Here is a 17,624-nt window from a genome sequence, read left to right as displayed (position 1 = left end):
CGTTGTTGTTCTTTGTAATTTTCAGGGCTGCTGCTTTGGGAGGGAGTATTCGTGTCTGTGCGTACGCCTGAGCGAGCTGGCATGTTGTTACTCATCTTCAGCACCCACACACTCAACTTCAATTTCAGGGTGTTATTCGCTGATGAGTTTTAATTTCCCTAAATGAAGGAGTGTGGCTGATCCAAATAATAATTTGAGGCTTAATGGCAGGAAACACCCTGTTCTTTCCTTTGAAAATGAGCAATGGGCGCATCGGGAAACGCTATATCATGTGAGAAACTGTATGTTATTTTCTAATTTTCTTCAAATCCACCTCTCGGTAGTCTTCAGGCCTGCTTGTTGCAGACCTATAGGGCCGACATCCTGGGTGTTCTGTTGTCTTGAAACGATTTCAGAGCCGACGCTGCGTTGAAAGAGTTTCACAGAGGATATGAAACTTCTGCTTTGCAACCACATGCTGCGTTTAATAGGGCGTTGCATCACAATGAGTTGTTTTGATCACCGTGCACGCTGATGATTTCCAAATCCCACTGCTTTATGCTGCAGTGACTCATTGGTGCAACGTACAATTACAGATAATACAAGCAAAAAAAATTGACACGGACTAAAAGGTATGGTCTGTGAGGAAAAAAACACACACGCATGAACCAAAAATAAAAAGCTGTTTAATGTGTTTACATATCATCAGTTAAAATGCACACAGATGCGTGTTAAGTCTACACATGGAATCGAGGCGGTGTTCATACAAAAATCAGGGCAGAAAAACAAACAAACAAAAAAAAACACTTGAGCAACGTTGCTTTGAAATACAGGAGGAATCATGTGATGACGGATGGGCCACTTCGGCCTGTCCTGTGATGGAGCTGAGAAATCTTTAGAGCGATCGTTGCAAGGGGTGCCAGCATCACCTGTCCCAAACAAGGATGATAAGGTTAGAGAGACTCCTGCACCTGGCTGCCATATGCCGCAGTGATGCTAATGTCCTCATGAATATTCAGCCATATACTGTTTATCACTATTGAAGGGCATGTCAGGATAGGCTGCCTCTTTGTCTTGTTTCTTCAACCAAACAGCCCCATCAACACTTAACATAGCGCAAAAACATAGGATGTGTTTCATGTGGAGCTATTTCTGGTCATTGATTGAAAGATCATCTGTTCCACTTGGTGTCAGTCATATTGTGTCTTTTAATCAGAATCAGAATCAGAATCAGAATCAGAATCAGAATCAGTTTTATTGCCAAGTAATTTTTACATCACCAGGATTCTGTCTCTCTTTTAAACAGGTTCCCTGCATCACTTCCCCCCAGTTAGAATTTTTTTTGGTTTCAAAAATGTTCTGAGAAAACTTCGCAAAGTTTCAGTCATGTTTTCAAAGGCAAGTTATCTCTAGTTCATAGAATGTTCTTCTTAAAGGCAGAGTGAAGTTCTCTAAAGATCCATCCATCATCTCGACACCGCTTAATCCTCACTAGGGTCATGGGGGGCTGGAGTCTATCCCAGCTGACTCAGGGTGAAGGCAGGTTCACCTGGACAGGTCACCAGTCTATCACAGGGCTACACTTAGAGACAGACAACCAAGCACACTCACATTCACACCTACAGACAATTTAGAATCACCAATTAACCTCAACATGTTTCTGGACTGTGGGAGGAAGCCGGAGAACCCGGAGAGAACCCACACTGCACGGGGAGAACATGGAGACTCCACGCAGAAAGATCCTGGGTGTCCTCACCGGGACACGAACCGGCGACCTTCTAGCTGCGAGGCAATGGTGCTAACCACCGTCAGCTGGGATAGACTCCAGCCCCCCGCAACCCTAGTGAGGATTAAGCGGTGTATAGATAATAGATGGATGGATGCTTGCTTAATTTACAAAAATATTAATAACATGTCCCCACCACCTCATAAAAACACCTTTTTAGACTGTATAATGATTAATATGAAACAAGATATGTATTATTTTATCAATAATGAGGACTACGGATGGAAACTAAACCTGGCATATTTACACAAAGTCATTGTGCTGCATGTGCTCATTAATATGTACTGTCCTCTTCCAAATAAATAAAAAAAAGACATTCGCAACATTCTCAGAATATTATTGCCAAAATGTTCCACCTTTGTTAATAAATCAAATTACATTAACATTTTATATCAAAACATTCTGAGGCCTCAATAACATCTTGAAAACATTTTTCGAATGTTGGAACTTTTTTTTGTTACCCTGTAAGATCATCTGACCCTTAAAGATAAACACAAGACATGTTTTATTGGAAAAAGATTTCTGTTCGTCAATTTAAGGATAACTCAAAGCAAAGTTAGTTAGTTGGTTTTAATACTCCACCTGTGTGTCCTCAAAAATCTGCTCCTTCTCGTAGCTGTCAATGTAGATCCGAACCGTTGCCCCGTCACTTCCCGAACCGCTGAGTCTGTAGATGATCCGAGAACCGTCGGAGAAGATTATCCGCAGCCCCTGCAGTGAAAAAACAAAAAATAACAGACCCAGCGCTGACTATATGAATCTTTCAGGGTTTGCAGACACAGCTGAGAGGCTCTGATGCTCAGAGAGTTCAAATATTCAATGACCACTGGATATATTCTGTACACAAAAGCAGCCTCATCATTACAGAGCTGCAGCACAGAGGCACCTGGTTCCTGGAGATGGTGCTGTCCACCGGGTCTGTGTACTCAAAGTTGTCGGCTTTTTCCACTTGGAAGATTTTGTCTTCCACGGCAAACCTCTGCTTCACGAAGGACTTGTCGGCGATCATGATCTCCAGATCCTCCATCATCTCACAGGCCGCATCGATGTCGACATTCTCGTAGTCGTATCTGAGCAAAACGAGCAAACTGTTAACGACAGGTTGAATACTTTATTGGTGTTATACATGATGTGATTTTGGATTTAACACTCTGTATCTGGTGAGTTGTTTGTCCAGAGTTTATATTTCCTTTATTGTAAAGACGGCATTAAAAACTTTATAGTAGGTACAATGTTTTTGGGAACCCCTTTCATTACAGCAGTTTCAGTACCTAGAAAAAGGTGCATTTCTTTATGAACGCAGTGTTTTAAACATTATTTATAACCAAAAGTAAGTCAGTGGAGAAAATATGTATATGTAAACTAAATGGGTGTCATTTTTTAAAGCTTTAATATGATGGACAGTCCTAGATAATATCACTTGAAATGATCTTTTATTGCAGAATGTGTAATGACACATAAGTTCCAGTAGGTGGCAGTCATATCCTGCAAGTGTCTTCTAAATATATCTGCTAAACAAGGTAACTGTGTCACTTCCACCCAGCTGGATTTGTTGTTCTAAAAATGTTCTGAGAAAGAAAGAATGCTCTTCCTAAAGGCAGAATAAAGTTCTTTAAATGTTCCTAAAACATTGACCAAATGTTGCACTGAGAACGTTCTTCCTTTGTGTTCCATGCAACATTGTGAAAATGTATTATAGATAGCCTAAAACAACCTCAGAAAATTGCAGGTAAAACCTTCTGTCTTTATTAATATGTCAGATTATTGGCTTTATAACAACAGATTCTGTCTCGTGAGGCCTCTATAACGTCTCGAAAACATTTTTGGAATGTTTGAGAAGGTCTTTCTTTTGTTTTCATGAACACAATCAGACAACATCCTCCTCTGAATGTCAAAACATTCTCTCTTACTTCAATTCTAACCTCATTGTTTGAATTGATAAACATCCTTAAAATATTCTTTGAACATCAGATCAAAATGTTGTCTTTCAAACATCATTAGAACTTGTAGGTAATTAAGGGAATCTATATCCACTAATTAATGTGCACTGTTTCTATTTCTACTCAGAAATAATTCAACCATTTTATAGAAATAGTTGTTTAGCTGGTTTGAAGGCTGATAAAGTCCAACTTTGGGTATGAATAATCTCAGAAACCACACTGCTGTTTCCCTGCGTGTCCACATCTCACCTGGTGAAGTAGTTTCGTCCATATTTCAGCCAATGGTCCTTAACAATATCCTCCACGCTCTGCTTCCTGGTGGCGAGGATGGACAGCCATGCCAGCACAGCCCAAAGCCCATCCTTCTCACGAATGTGGTCTCCACCTGGAAGATGAAGCGAAATTACCAAGCAAGTAAAACACTAAAGCATGAGAATTAAAATCTTCTATTTTTTTCTTCTTCTGTTGCATTTGATCTCGGACAAAGCATTCGTTTGATCTAATAACTTAGTGAAGATGTACAGTACCTGTACCGAAGCTCTCCTCTCCACACAAAGACAACATGCCTGCATCCATTAGGTTCCCGAAGAACTTCCACCCGGTGGGAGTTTCGTATAGCTCTATTTTTGTTGCCTTGGCTACTCTGCGGGAAACACGATGAAAGAGTATTAAAAGGAATCACAGAGAACCAGCAGTAAAACACAACATGACTCAGCTGTTATTACCAAAGGAATGTTTGTGGCATTATATCTACACAGTGGATCCTCTAAAACGCATAATTTGCTTGTCAAACTCAGACTAAACATGAAAAAGCACTTTTGTTTTTGATATGTAAAAGCCAGGCCCAACTTTTACCTGTCTAAAGCTGCACTCGTGGGCATGCTGCGGGCGAAACCCCTCACCCCTGTGTGCTGAAAGTACGGGATGCAGAAGATGTTGTCGGCGATCACAGCCACAGAGTCAGACGGGGCGACGAAGAACCCGTGTTTACCGAGGATCATGTTGCGGTCCTAGAAAGCCGAGAGATGGAGGTCAGAGATCAGAGACTCGTGTGATCAGGAAGTATCCTCAGAATCTGTGGTTTTATTAGAGTTAGCTTTACAAATTCTTAGAATAGTAAACCGGTGCACACACCCCATCACCATCAAACGCCGCACCAAAATCATACTGTCCGTCTCTCATGCTGTCAACCAGATCTGTAGCGTACATGAGGTTTGGATCTGGGTGCTGACCCCCGAAGTCCTCCATTGGGACGCAGTTGATGGCGGAATTGACCGGACAGCCGAGCTCCTCGCACAGTATTCGCCTCACGTACGGTCCTGCCACTGGACAGCAGACAGACGAGGCAGGGATAAGACTGATGTAAAGACAAGGATGAACTGCTGAAGTCAGATCTGGTGTGGCAATGTTGGCATTCAAAAACAGCAAAAAATAACCCTGCATCATGGTGATTTAACCATGAGAAGCTTCTGTTTCAGCATCTGGTGACACTCACAACAGATTCAGCAGTGACTTCCCTTTGTGTCTCTGTCATATTCCCAAACTCTGCTCATTTTCCTCACTGATCTAAACGTGATCCATGTGAGAAATGGGGAAAGAGCACGGATTTGGATGGGATCACGATTGGTAAGCAGATGTGCTATCAGAGGTTAAACAAATTCTTGTGTACTGACCGGTGACTTCACTTGTCCTTCACATCTGACCTTATTCAAACACCAGAGGAACACGAACATCACAAACACGTTGTTTTTTTTCCTCAGAACACTTGACGGAGCCTGGACTCTGACAAGAATCTGTATATGCTGATCTGTGCGCTGCTGTTATCGAGTTGAAAATGCATTTTATTAGATATTCAGAACAAACTTGCTGAAAAAAGAAGATTAAATGTTGACATGAAGCAAACTCAAAAACCTTTATTTTTATCCACAGTGCAGAGACTGAATTACGCTCACCTCCGTGCATGGAGTCTATTCTTATCTTGATGTGGTTCTCGCCGGACAGAAGCTCCTTCAGAGCAGCAAAGTCGAAGATGTTCCTCAACAGGTTGGCGTAGGACTCCACAGAGTCCACAATTTCCACTGAGAACAAACACAAATGAGAAAAAAAGTGGATTAATTGTCAAACCTTAACATGACTAACACATTAATAAAGACTTCTATCTGGCTACAGCAGCATTAAAGTTATAAACCATTTATTTGATGTACAGTTGAAACCAGAACCTTTTTTTTTGTCACTGTCTAACATTAAATCTTTTCCTGTTTTAGGTCAGTTAGGATTATCAGAATTATTTATATTTCCTAAATGCTAGAATAATGAGAGAGAGAGAGATATTTTTTGTATGACTTTCTTCAAAGTCAGAAGTTTACGTCCATCTCCTTAGTATTTGGTAGCGTTGCCTTTAAACTGTATGACTTGGGTCAAACGTTTTGGGTTTCCTTCCACAAGCGTCTTACAATAGCTTGATGAGTTCGGGCCCATTCCTCCTGACAGAACTGGTGGAAATGAGTCAGGTTTGTTGCTCCACATGCTCACAGCCCATCAGGGCTTTGTGATGGCCAATCCACAGCACTGACTCTGTTGTCCTGAAGCCTCTCTGTAACTAATCTGGCGCTGTGCTGAGGGTCATTGTCCATCTGAAGACCCATTAGTGCCCAAGCTTTAACGTCCTGCTGATGTCATGAGATGCCATCTATTCTGTGAAGTGCAGCAGTCCCTCCACAGCATGATGCTGCCACCCCCTTGCTTCACAGTTGGGATGGTGTTCTCAGGCTTCAAGCTTCCCCCTTTTTCCTCCAGATGTACCGATGGTCATTCAGGCCAAACAGTTCAGGTTTAGTTCCATCAGACCACAGGACATGTCTCTAAGAATGAAGGTCTTTGTCCCTGTGTGCATCTACAAACTGTAATCCGTCTTTTTTTACGTTTCTTCTGGAGTAATGTCTTCTTCCTCTCTGAGCAGCCTTCCAGCCCATGTCGGTACAAGACTGGTGTCACTGTGGATAATGACTCTCTGACCAGCTTCAGCAGCATCTTCACAAGGTCTTCAGCTTTTGTTCTGGGGTTGATTCACACATTTCAACCAGAACACTTCATCTCTGGGACACAGAACCCGTCTTCTTCCTGAGCCTATGATGGCTGGACATTCCCATGGTGTTTATGCTTGAGTAGAATTGTTTGAACAGATGAACGTGGAACCTTCAGGCATCTGGAAATTGTACCCAAAGATGAACCAGACTTGTGGAGGTCTACAGTTCTCTTCCTGATATCTTGGCTGATTTTCCATGTTGTCACCAAAGGAAGCAGTGTGTTTGAGGTGTGCCTTAAAATACATCCACAGGTGTGCCTCCAGTTAACTCACATGTTGTCAATTAGCCTATCAGAAGCTTCCAAAGCCATGACATCATCATGTGGGCTTTCCCAAATAGTTTGAAGGCATCTTAGTGGATGTAAACTTCTGACTTTGAAGAAAGTAATAAAAATTCTGGCGTCTAGCAAATAGAAATAATGTTGGTAATCCTGACTGACCTGAAACAGGAAAAGTTTAGTCTGATTTAACGACAGATAGTGAGATAAAAAGGTTATATGTCATTTTTATACAGTGGATGTAAACTTCTGGTTTCAACTGCACTAGTAAATATGGGATTAAAAAGTTGTTTTTAGTCGAAGAAACTATAAAATTAGACCTTCAGAGGATGTTTAGTCACTCTGCAACACGTCCATATGTTCCCTTTTTCCTTCAGTTTGAAGTGACTGGTGACAGACTGGTGCTGCACTTCACCTGTGAAGGGTTTGAACTTGTTCTCCAGATCAAACGTCTGCTTTCCCACAGTTGTCAGATCCACTCGCAGTCCGGGGCAGATGGCGAACTCCTCGATGGTTCTGCTGATCTGGAAGATCTTCATGGTGACAGCTTCCTTGGCTGGGCCTGGATGCAGGAGGAAAAGTTATTCACACGGTAGAAATCAAAACAGCATACCGAAGACCACATTCAGTTTAATGTCTTCTAGGTAAAAACGTGCAGATCTTTCTGATGTTCCTGAACTCTTCCCCAGATTTGAGCCCACACAAGACCCTCCGACTATATCCGTGTCCAAACCACACAGTGAGTCTGAATGAGGCCTTGTGCAGCCTTGTTAAATGTCTGACTTCTCCCGTAACACTATTTTGCACTTGGCCCCTGCCTCCGCATGCTTCCTCCTATCGAGTTACCATACCTCCATTTGCAGCATTAAACTTAATGCCAAAGTCTCCATCAGGTCCGCCGGGGTTGTGGCTGGCCGTGAGGACGATGCCACCGATGGCTTTGTATTTCCTGACCAGGCAGGAGATGGCCGGTGTGGACATGATCCCGTGGTGTCCGATGATCATGCGACCCACCTGAGGAAATGTCACACAGGTGTGTTTGAGTTGGCCCACATGAGAATGCGTCTTAATATATCCGAGTGAGGGGCGGGGTGGGAATGCCACCCAATATCAGGTTTGCTTCTTCCTAAAAGTGAGCGGGGGGGGACTAGAGTTTCATTTAATGAACGACGGTTACGGCACATCAGGACCAGGTTCCATCATGCGTAAGTGTTTTTTAAATCCCTCCGAGCGTATCGTTCAACCCAGAAAGCATCAGAAGCTCAGAGTTTATGTAATTTAAACCTGGGAACCATAGAGAGCTCATTACTGGGGCTGGCGAGAGGGGTTGAAAGCAGAATATGTTTAATGTGTTTCTATTTGAAGACAGCGGAGCCAGGAGCGACGACTATCCTGCTGTCTTTTACTGTTGACAGGCAGCTCTCGCTTTCATTTCATAGTGTTGCATTGTTCTGCTGCTGAATTGCATTACATTTGATTCCTTTTAGCCCTTTGCACTCCTTGTTAATCAGCATTATCTCTGTTTTTGTAGCTCAGTAAGCCCAGAAAACCGGAATAGTTACTGCTAAACATTTAGGGTTCATCTTTTTCAGCCTGACATTTAATGCAACAAGGCAACAGGTGGTCGTATTTATTATTTCATAAAAATAAAATTACTTTTTTAAAATATTTATTTATGTGTAGAGTGTGTTTCAGAGTTTATAAAGAGAACTGCTGCTATATTTTGCCAACTAATATGATTTTTAAATGACTATTTACAAAAACTAATACTGTTAGGATATGAAAAGAAATTAATTAAATTCATCTTTAACTGTCTGTATTCTGTGTTTTGTCTTTCTTTCTGGCAAATTAATTTAATTCAAAATACAAGTTGTCGAGAACTATAACTGTACTGTATGTTGCTGCTATGTTGGAGTGTGAAGCGTTTATTTACTGCTTTTTGTTTTATTATTATTTATTATTATTTATTACTTTTACTATTTCCAATTTTATCATGTGTGTTAGAAACGTGATATCAATATTTAATTTTTAAAAAATCACATTGTATAGTGCAACAGTATTATTTATTAGTATAATTTAGGAGAAAAACTGTACAAACATGCCATCAACAGAAGTCTGCTGCAGTTTTAAAAGCTCAAAAAAATACAAATAATCGCACCTAAAGGTCTACTTACTGGCCTTTTCATGAATTCAAACATTCAGCTGTCACCTATATTGTAGTTATTACAATTAGAGAAGAAACTAAATTAGGATAAAAATATAAGAATGTGTTATAGGCCGATGACAGACAATCTTGAGGTAGTTTTTTTTCTCTCTCAATAAATCAAATGTTTCAAGTAAAAAATAATACAATTTAAAAAACAAAACAAAAACATAAATAATAATTTCTTAATGGCTAGCAATTAATATTTGATGTACACACTATAAACTTTAAATATTTTTTGCATTTTAAAATTAAAATTAAAAAAAAAAATCTTAATTTTATGTCATTTTTAAAAATAATAATATTTTAAATACCTGCCAGTCAGTTTAAAAACCACAGCCACTTCTTTGGATTTTTCCATTTTTGTTTGTACTGGGATCAAAGTCTTTAACGTCTACATTGATCTAAATAATCTACTTTGTGCCAAGAGCTGAATACGATACAAGGCCGACAGAACCAACGACAACAAAGGGACGAGTGGCGACGGCAGGTGACACTGACATACATCCCGTCGTCTGCACATCAGGTCACATCTGGTCACACACACCCACCCGCCTCAGCGTAGGCGCTGGCCGGCGTGCGCACACAAACAAACACAACGTAAGCAAATCCACACACATGGTGACACCAACCCCGTTGGCAGCTGCCATCTGCACGATGACCTCAATGGCCGTCGGGTTGAAGAAGCGTCCGTCTCCCCCCACCACCATGGTTGAACCCTGGCGGTCGCGCAGGTCAATGGAGGAGAAGATACTCTGGATGAAGTTGTGCAAATAGTTCCTCCTGGACTGAAACACGTAGACCTTCTTCCTCAGGCCGCTGGTTCCGGGTCTCTGGTCTGGATAGGGGGCTGTGGGGACGGTCAGCAGCTGCAGAGGACTGTTCTCCATTGTTTCGAAGTGAGGATCCGACCTAAAGCCTTGGAGAGCAGAGGGGACCTGTTATTTAGAGGGAAATCCCCGGTCAGTTGACATGGGGGGGATCGGTTCAGGGGAGCAGAATGGAAAGGCAAAGAGCTTGACTCCTCCCTATTATTTCCCTGGAAGCACAGGGCGCTTCTGCAGCCCAAAATAACCTTTCAAACTAATGTGTGTGCAGAGGCATGGGTGGGTGGGTGGGTGGAGGAGGAGGGGGGAGAGTAACTGAAGACGCTCCTTCGCACATGTGCGGGGAGATCACTGTCAAGGCTGCAGTCACAAAGAAGTGTGTTTGGGTGTGTCTCGGCGGAAGCACTGAGGTGTTATGGGAGCAATTCATCCATCTGTGAAGGGCTGCAGCTGCGCTTGGAGTAATGACAAGCAAAAAGAAGGGCGACGTCTCTCATTAGAGCCGTTTAACACTATTTCAGGAGAGGATAGTTGACCTTTCCTAATGCTGATAGCGAAAACAGACGGTTATAGGAGCAATTATAGACTGAACACAGAGCTGTTGTTTTAAGATAGCAATTTATCAGATGTAATTACACACACAAGCGCAGTCGAGTCACAGAGGAAGAGGGCCGCACGAGACGGTGCAACGCTGCCCTCTAGAGTTTATTAAGCGACACAGTACAAAAGAGTTTGGCGCAAACACCCTCACAGTGCAACATTCAGAGAGTTTTAGTGTGTGGCAACAGCATGCATCAGTCATTCATTTAGTTTGGCATCACAATAAAGTGGTTTCAGGATGACACAACTCTGCTTGATTTTGTCTGATCAGAACCACAAGCCAGCAACAAGTAGAACCCAAAATAACAAAGTACAAAAGAGACATACAGTAAGTTCTTCTCGTTGGGAAATCGACGCAGAAATGAAATTATTTGCAGTCAGTTACATAAAATACAGTAAATATATACAAACTGAGAATGAGTACGATCCATACCAACTGTCGCTACCTTTAGACCACAACAACATGAAGAAATGTGCATGTGGGGCCTTTTGCCACATTTCAGAGTGAAATGAACAAACACAATATGAATCAGTAACTATCATACTATTTGATTAACTATATTAATTAACTTTTAAACCAATTATGCCAAAAAAATTCTGTTTTCAGATGCCGTCTTGAATAATGAATTGGTTCTTGGGCTAACGATGTGTAATTTGTTGTCTTTAAAGCCTTTTTTTTGGCTGTCTTCCACCACAAATATAAATATAGAAGATGCCACTTTTTCTTTTAATTTGTTTTTCAAGTGTTGTATGTCTAGGTGGCAGATTTTAAATATCAGGTGACTTGTGCCACATGGCTGCTTGTTTTCTGTTTTCTTTGCACCATACACACTGATTAAGACTCTGTGTTGGTTTATGCATGTATTAATTATTTCTATGTTTCAAATCACAGTGCTTCAGGTAGACTTTGCAGTTGCCGACCAACACCAAGCGGAACAGTTAGTAATTTTTAGATGCAGTTATGTTATGTTTAAATAATATTTCGGGGACAAAAGAGTCGACAAATTTCAACAGGTTTCCTTTTTCTCTCAAGACAAAGAACCAAATAAAGAAAAGCTATGTTATGTAGACAAGTATGTTCTGCTGTCTGTCATATCTTGTTATTCCCTTCCTCGTTAGACCTTCAAGGGGTCCCGCCCCAAATGTTGGGAACCATCCCACCGAGAGTCAATGTGACCCAATATGAAAGCTGCTCATATGATTGGAATTCTTCTCTATAATCTCTGACCAGGAAGTATGTGAGCTGTAGTTTATGCCGGGATGTGAGCCAGCTGAATTTCAGTGTATATTACGTTTTGCAATGTGTTTTGAGGTTCCTTCATGCATGCACAACATCCTGGCCACGGGGAGTTTAGCACACAGCAGACCTCAGAAGCTTAGTTAGTGTCCTGTATGACTGATTTTAATCTACTGAGACACTCGGAGGAAACGTCCTCCTCTCTGCCAAAGCCTGTCCTGAAACCATGGCTGCCCACATGAAGCACCGCCAAGGCTTTCCTGAAGAGGCTGCAGTTTATTGCAGGTTTGTGCTGAGAACTTTTACTGGATGACGCCGGTCCGGGATCAGAGAAAGACGCTTGGCTCGAAGGAAGAGGAGGCAATGCTGGGGGAGGCCACGGGACGGACAGAGATCTGGGTGAACTTGAGGGAGTAGGAGCCCTTTCGGCCCAACTTCCACTGGATCCCTCTCCTGCGTTCTGAGCGCCACTTTGGTCTCATGTGGAAGTATCTCCCGTTCAGGTTGGCGTCTCCGCAGGTGTTGAACCACCATCCACCTGGAAGACGGCGGACATTACATGAAGTGGATACTAGATGATAAATACCTGTTATTTGCATCCCGTTGTGGTGGGAAACTTGGCTGCTACATGCTGTACCTGCTTGCTGGTGGGCACAGTTTGAGTCCTGGTGGTTGCTGTTGTCCCTGTCCTTGGTGGAGAACATCATCCCCGTGTGGTTGCTCATGGAGTCAGGCAGATTTCCAGACAGATGCGTGAGGTGAATGGTGTAGTTGTTCCGAGGACCATCAAGGTGAAATCTGTATTCAATGAAGCGTTTGTCCTGTTTCCAGTCTTCCAGCTGGATGTGAAGGACAGAGTTGCCCTGACAGGCTAGAGAGTGAATCTTCCTGAGACCCAGCCAAAACTCTCCTGTGAGACAGAGACATGGTTCAACAGGTTCAACTATAAGAAGTTATGCACCCAAAGACACAGACAGAGGTGCAGATATAAAGTAAAGGATGAAGTTACAAACCTTATTATCACGCTATAAAACTAATACAGTTGAGAACAAATTTTTGGCCCAACATTACATCGCAGGTCGAATCTCTTACCATGAAAATCTCCGAATCCGTTTTCATACGTCTCCCAGGTTTGATCGAAATTCACCGAACCGTCCCGTCTTCGCTGGATGACCGTTGCTCCGTGGTCTAAAATGGAAAAACGACAAACAAAGGTGGCCTTAATTTAAGGATGACCATCATCGAGCAACACCTAAGTCAGTTAATTTAGCAGCTGATAGCGAATAATTGATTCATTATCTTAATTTGTCAAGCAAATATTTGATGTTCCCTTCATGTTTCTCTGAGATGTGAGACTGCTTTGTCATATATAACAGCACATAAATCATCTTTGGGCTTGTTGGTTTGACGATCAAACAAATTAGAGGTGTTGCTTTGAGGATGCTGTGGCGTCTTTACTTATGTTTGAACATTTATTTTTTAAAATAGTCGATTGATGAAGAAAATGACGGGCAAATTCATGTGAAGGGAGGTGAAGTTTACGGAAATTTATCCTCAACTATGAAGATGTATCCAAGCTCCAAAAGAAAGAAGAAACTGTCTCGTCTGAACACAAATGGTGGACTGAGGATGAAGAAGGATGGAAGGATAGATGGATATGACCCTGTAGTCAGACGGATTCTGGAGAAAGGAGGTAAAATCAGGCGGAGAAAGGACCCAGGAGATGATACTTCTAATGAAAGTGAGAGGGGAGACAGCGATGGAGAGCAAGGGTTCTTCGCCTTCAAGAAGATTCTTTCCAATGGCTCCAGAGTAGACGAGGATAGAAGGAGTATAGACCAAAGCCGAGAAATGTTGGAGAACCATAAACAACAGTTGCCATCCTGGTCTCTGTACATGTCTACCAACATGCAAACACAACATTTTATAGACAAAATTTTGCCTGTGAAGTGCAAAAGCGGGATCACCTTTGCTCATGTCACAAAAGACCATGAAGGGTTCCGATCCGTTGGGTTTGATGGCGTAGACGCCGCTCACTCGCTCTCCTCTGTTGAACAGCTCGCTGCAGTCCGGTGGCAGATCTATTCGGAAAAATGACCAACAAATCCAACGTTACACTTGAATTAACTTTAGCTGTAAAGTGGCAATCAAAGAAGCTAACGAAAGACATGTAAACGAAGGTTCCTATTAGCTGCATCAACAGGAAGAATCAGGATGTTCTGAGGCTGTGAAAACACCAGGCAGTTTAACGCTCCGAAACTTTATGAATGCAAAGCAGAAAAAATTGCAGAAACTCTCTTGGACACATTCATAAATAATGAGCACCGAACCAGTAAGATTGAAAATGCAACCTTTGTGCTCGTCTGACAGACACTAAATCCTGAAGTCGCCGGCAACATCTCCCTGCGTTTCATTTTCCATCTTACTCATCGTTCTGGCGCTATCGGTGGAGCTCGGGGTCAGGTAGGGGGTGAGCGTTGGCGCTTCGGCGTTGAAGATTTCCGGGATCCTCTCCATGGTGTCCTGGGCTAACGCGTTGGCCGTAAGCTGTGGAAAATTGTCGGGGAAACACTTCAGCTCGCAGACATAATCCTCAGACTGTGTGTTGAAAAGTACTTCCACACATAATAAGAAACTGCGGGGTTGTTATTCTGCAGAAGTTCTCCAAAGTTTTTCTTTTCTTTTTTTTTTTTGTATTATTATTAAACGTAACAATATAGATTTCCTTTTCAAAGCTAAGAAAAATGCAAATGATTTCAGCACCGACTGAGATTATTAAAAACACGGACAGCTCCTTCAGTCCCGAAAAGATTTAGAACCTCAATTATATTGCTCAGCGCCGTGACTCTGCTGAAGTTTCCTTCTACCAGCACCACCAATCATGACAGCTCATAACCCAAAAAGTAGGCAAAATATTCTCAGTAAATCTAAGGAAAGACTTTTGCACAAACTGAAAGTGAGTGGAGCTTCTCATTCACTCTGACTGATTAAAGGAGTGTAAGAAAATTATAGGCGGTGATGTAGAGGGACTGGATGTTATATTTCACCTCCTAAATAAGTAAAAAAAAAACCCAAACCCTCCCTTGCTTTATTAATATTTCTCCAACAATAACATCAGTTCTCGTAATTGTTTACTTTTTCCTCCAGGATCTTGATCTTGGACCTCTGGTGGTTGAGCTGGTCGCTTTGCTCCCTCACGGCCTTCAGCAGCTCACCGATGCTCTGCTCCTGGCTGTGGATCACCCCCTGATTGGGGAAGAGAATCACAGTTAAATGGTTTCACATCATACACATCACTTTGAGACTGTGTTAGAGCAGCCATATGTAGTGGGAGAACAAATCTAAAGTAATAAAAATATTCCAAAAGCATGTTCTGTCTCAGAAAAGGTTGCCTCCGTCTAATTTTAACAATGTGACATTTGAAAAGCGAGCTAAAAATGAGTAATGAGATTTTTCATTTTCAGTTCTAATTGAAAATAACATATGCAGATGTAATTAAAGAAAAAGGAGGCCAGAGAAAAGCTGTCATCTGACCTACAGGGAGGTCACGAACGCCGCCTGATCCTAAATGAGATTTCTGAGGCCTTTCCACCTCATGAATAATCCAGGCTCAGGTTCACTCACCCGAAGGCCGTTGATCTCTGCCACCTGTTCGCTCGTCACCAGGCCGTGCGACAGGCTCCTCAGCTTCTCCTCCAGGCCCTCCACCTTTTCCTGCAGCCGGCTCTTCTCCTGCAGGATGCTGTCCATCTTGGAGCTGATCTCCTCGGACAGGCCCCTGATCTCTTCGTTGTTGGCCTTCAGCACCACGGTGGTCTTCTTCAGCTCCTCTTCCTCCTCCTTGATCTCGCTGGCCAGCACCGACAGCTGGTAGAAGGAGCGGTCGAAGATGTTGAGCTTCTGGAAGATGTCGTTGATCTGCCCCTTGGTCTTCTGCACGAACTCCCGCAGGCTCTGGCCCAGCTGGAGGAGGCCGTTCGCCAGGAGACGCACGTCGTCCAGGGCGGCGAAGCGGGACCGGGTTTCGGTGGGGACCTCGAGCTGGAGGGCCGGGGGCTCCTCTTTGGCACAGATGCAGGCAGCGGCCAGGACGAGCACAACAGGAATTAGCGTTGCTCTCATGTTGTCGCTTCTCCAGCTGTGCATCGAAGGTGTGAAGGTGGCAGCTGGAAGCCCTCGCCTCTCTGCGTGACTGGACGAAGAGCTGCAGGGGGAAGATCCGAGCCTTTATACCCTGTCTGGAACCAGCTCAATGATTAACCTGCGATCAATTTCTGTGTGCAGAATGTGGCTTCCTCCTGCTTGAGGGATTGTTGGTTGAACTTTTTGTGCTTAGTTTCAGTAGTTCAGTTTGAATATTAACCACATCTCAGCAGCAGAATACATAATCACACAACACTGGATTGTTGAGAATGTAGTAAGTGGTCAGTCTAAGAGACCTCATTGAAAGGAAAACAGGATATTGTAGGTAGATAGTTAACACACTGGTGGCTGAACTATACATTATTACACCGTGTGTTGATTTGTCAGATTTAATGTGTGATATCCACTGAATGGATTGTAAAGTGGGGCTGCAAGGTGGCTCGGTGGTTAGCACTGTTGCCTCGCAGCTAGAAGGTTGCCGGTTCACGTCCCGGTGAGGACACCCGGGATCTTCCTGCATGGAGTCTCCATGTTCTCCCTGTGCAGCGTGGGTTCTCTCCAGGTTCTCCGGCTTCCTCCCACACAGTTCAGAAACATGCTGAGGTTAATTGGTGATTGTAAATTGTCCGTAGGTGTGAATGTGAGTGTGCTTGGTTGTCTGTCTCTTGGTTGTCCCTGAGTCAGCTGGGATAGACTCCAGCCCCCACGACCTGAGTGTATAGATAATGGATGGATGGTATGACAGCAGCAGAATACATGATCAAGAAAACTTGATTGTTGAAAAATGTAAAGGTTGATTGCGGTGGAGTTTTACTGTTTTAAATGTGGTCAGAGTAACTCAAAATGCTTACAGTTGCCTCATGTAAATGTACCTTTGATTAGACCCTTGATGGGAAAATTTACAGCATTACAGTGGTTAGAATAAAATAAAAAAAAACCTTATAACAAATGCTAAGTAAAGAAAAATATGTTCTTATAGGTACATAGTTAGCACACTAGTGGATCAACTATGGTAAATGGACTGCACTTATATAATGCTTTTTTTTTTCTACCGTAGCGGCACTCAAAGCGCTTTACAATGTGTTTCTCATTCACCCATTCACACACCAATGGTGACAGAGCTGCCATGCAAGGTGCTGCCTGCCACTGGGAGCAACTTCAGGTTCAGCGTCTTGCCCAAGGATACTTTACACATTAGACACATTAGAGGACAACCGTTCTACAACCTGAGCCACAGCCGCCCGTAAACTGTGCAATAATGTATTACTGCACAGTTTACACAGGATGACAGGTGTGTGAATTTGTCAGATTTCATGTGTAATATCCACTGAGCGCAGCTTGGATTGTAGAGTGTGACAGCAGCACGAAGGTATCTTTCCTTCGCACACAACAGGTGAGGCAGCCTGTCACTGCAGGAGCTGCCAAGTGCTGTCAGAGTCTCCTGCATGGGACGGTGGGACGTGTTCTCCATCAGGGGTGACAACCGAGCCATCATTCAGCTGCCAGGAACAGAGCCGGCCTCCTTAACCAACCGGCTCAGTCTCCT

At 43.0% G+C, this 17,624-nt stretch overlaps 2 protein-coding genes across 2 annotated transcripts; both read right to left on the bottom strand.

The window, feature by feature from the left end:
• Positions 1-645: 645 nt before the first annotated feature.
• LOC103364420 (phosphoglucomutase-1-like) lies at positions 646-10,217 on the bottom strand. The gene is made up of 11 exons (XM_008291574.1): positions 9,904-10,217; positions 7,920-8,082; positions 7,484-7,630; positions 5,658-5,783; positions 4,840-5,030; positions 4,561-4,715; positions 4,233-4,348; positions 3,955-4,090; positions 2,652-2,835; positions 2,348-2,476; positions 646-908 (listed from the first exon to the last, which is right to left on the bottom strand). Exons 1-11 carry the CDS (start codon positions 10,159-10,161, stop codon positions 819-821), a joined length of 1,695 nt encoding a protein of 564 aa, XP_008289796.1. The 5' UTR covers positions 10,162-10,217; the 3' UTR covers positions 646-818.
• A 534-nt stretch (positions 10,218-10,751) lies between these two features.
• Positions 10,752-16,057, bottom strand: LOC103368764 (angiopoietin-related protein 3-like). The gene is made up of 7 exons (XM_008297275.1): positions 15,560-16,057; positions 15,071-15,181; positions 14,362-14,482; positions 13,903-14,016; positions 13,028-13,123; positions 12,573-12,845; positions 10,752-12,473 (listed from the first exon to the last, which is right to left on the bottom strand). Exons 1-7 carry the CDS (start codon positions 16,055-16,057, stop codon positions 12,262-12,264), a joined length of 1,425 nt encoding a protein of 474 aa, XP_008295497.1. The 3' UTR covers positions 10,752-12,261.
• Between the last annotated feature and the right edge of the window lie 1,567 nt (positions 16,058-17,624).

Source organism: Stegastes partitus, unplaced genomic scaffold (genome assembly GCF_000690725.1).
Source record: "Stegastes partitus isolate 25-593 unplaced genomic scaffold, Stegastes_partitus-1.0.2 Scaffold0, whole genome shotgun sequence".
Taxonomy (NCBI): domain Eukaryota; kingdom Metazoa; phylum Chordata; class Actinopteri; family Pomacentridae; genus Stegastes; species Stegastes partitus.
Note: the sequence above shows the minus strand (reverse complement) of the source record. Positions and strands in the feature narration are given on the sequence as shown.

Bases quoted from the DNA above. Each gene is read 5' to 3' on its own strand.
- LOC103364420 (XM_008291574.1), bottom strand. From the start codon at position 10,161: ATGGAGAACAGTCCTCTGCAGCTGCTGACCGTCCCCACAGCCCCCTAT. The intron at 5,784-7,483 runs GTGAAGTGCAGC...GTTTGTTCTCAG, and splicing joins CAAGTTCAAACCCTTCACAG to TGGAAATTGTGGACTCTGTG. The intron at 5,031-5,657 runs GTGAGCGTAATT...TCTGCTGTCCAG, and splicing joins AATAGACTCCATGCACGGAG to TGGCAGGACCGTACGTGAGG.
- LOC103368764 (XM_008297275.1), bottom strand. From the start codon at position 16,057: ATGAGAGCAACGCTAATTCCTGTTGTGCTCGTCCTGGCCGCTGCCTGC. The intron at 15,182-15,559 runs GTGAGTGAACCT...TTCCCCAATCAG, and splicing joins CAGAGATCAACGGCCTTCGG to GGGGTGATCCACAGCCAGGA. The intron at 12,474-12,572 runs GTACAGCATGTA...GCCGTCTTCCAG, and splicing joins CTGTGCCCACCAGCAAGCAG to GTGGATGGTGGTTCAACACC.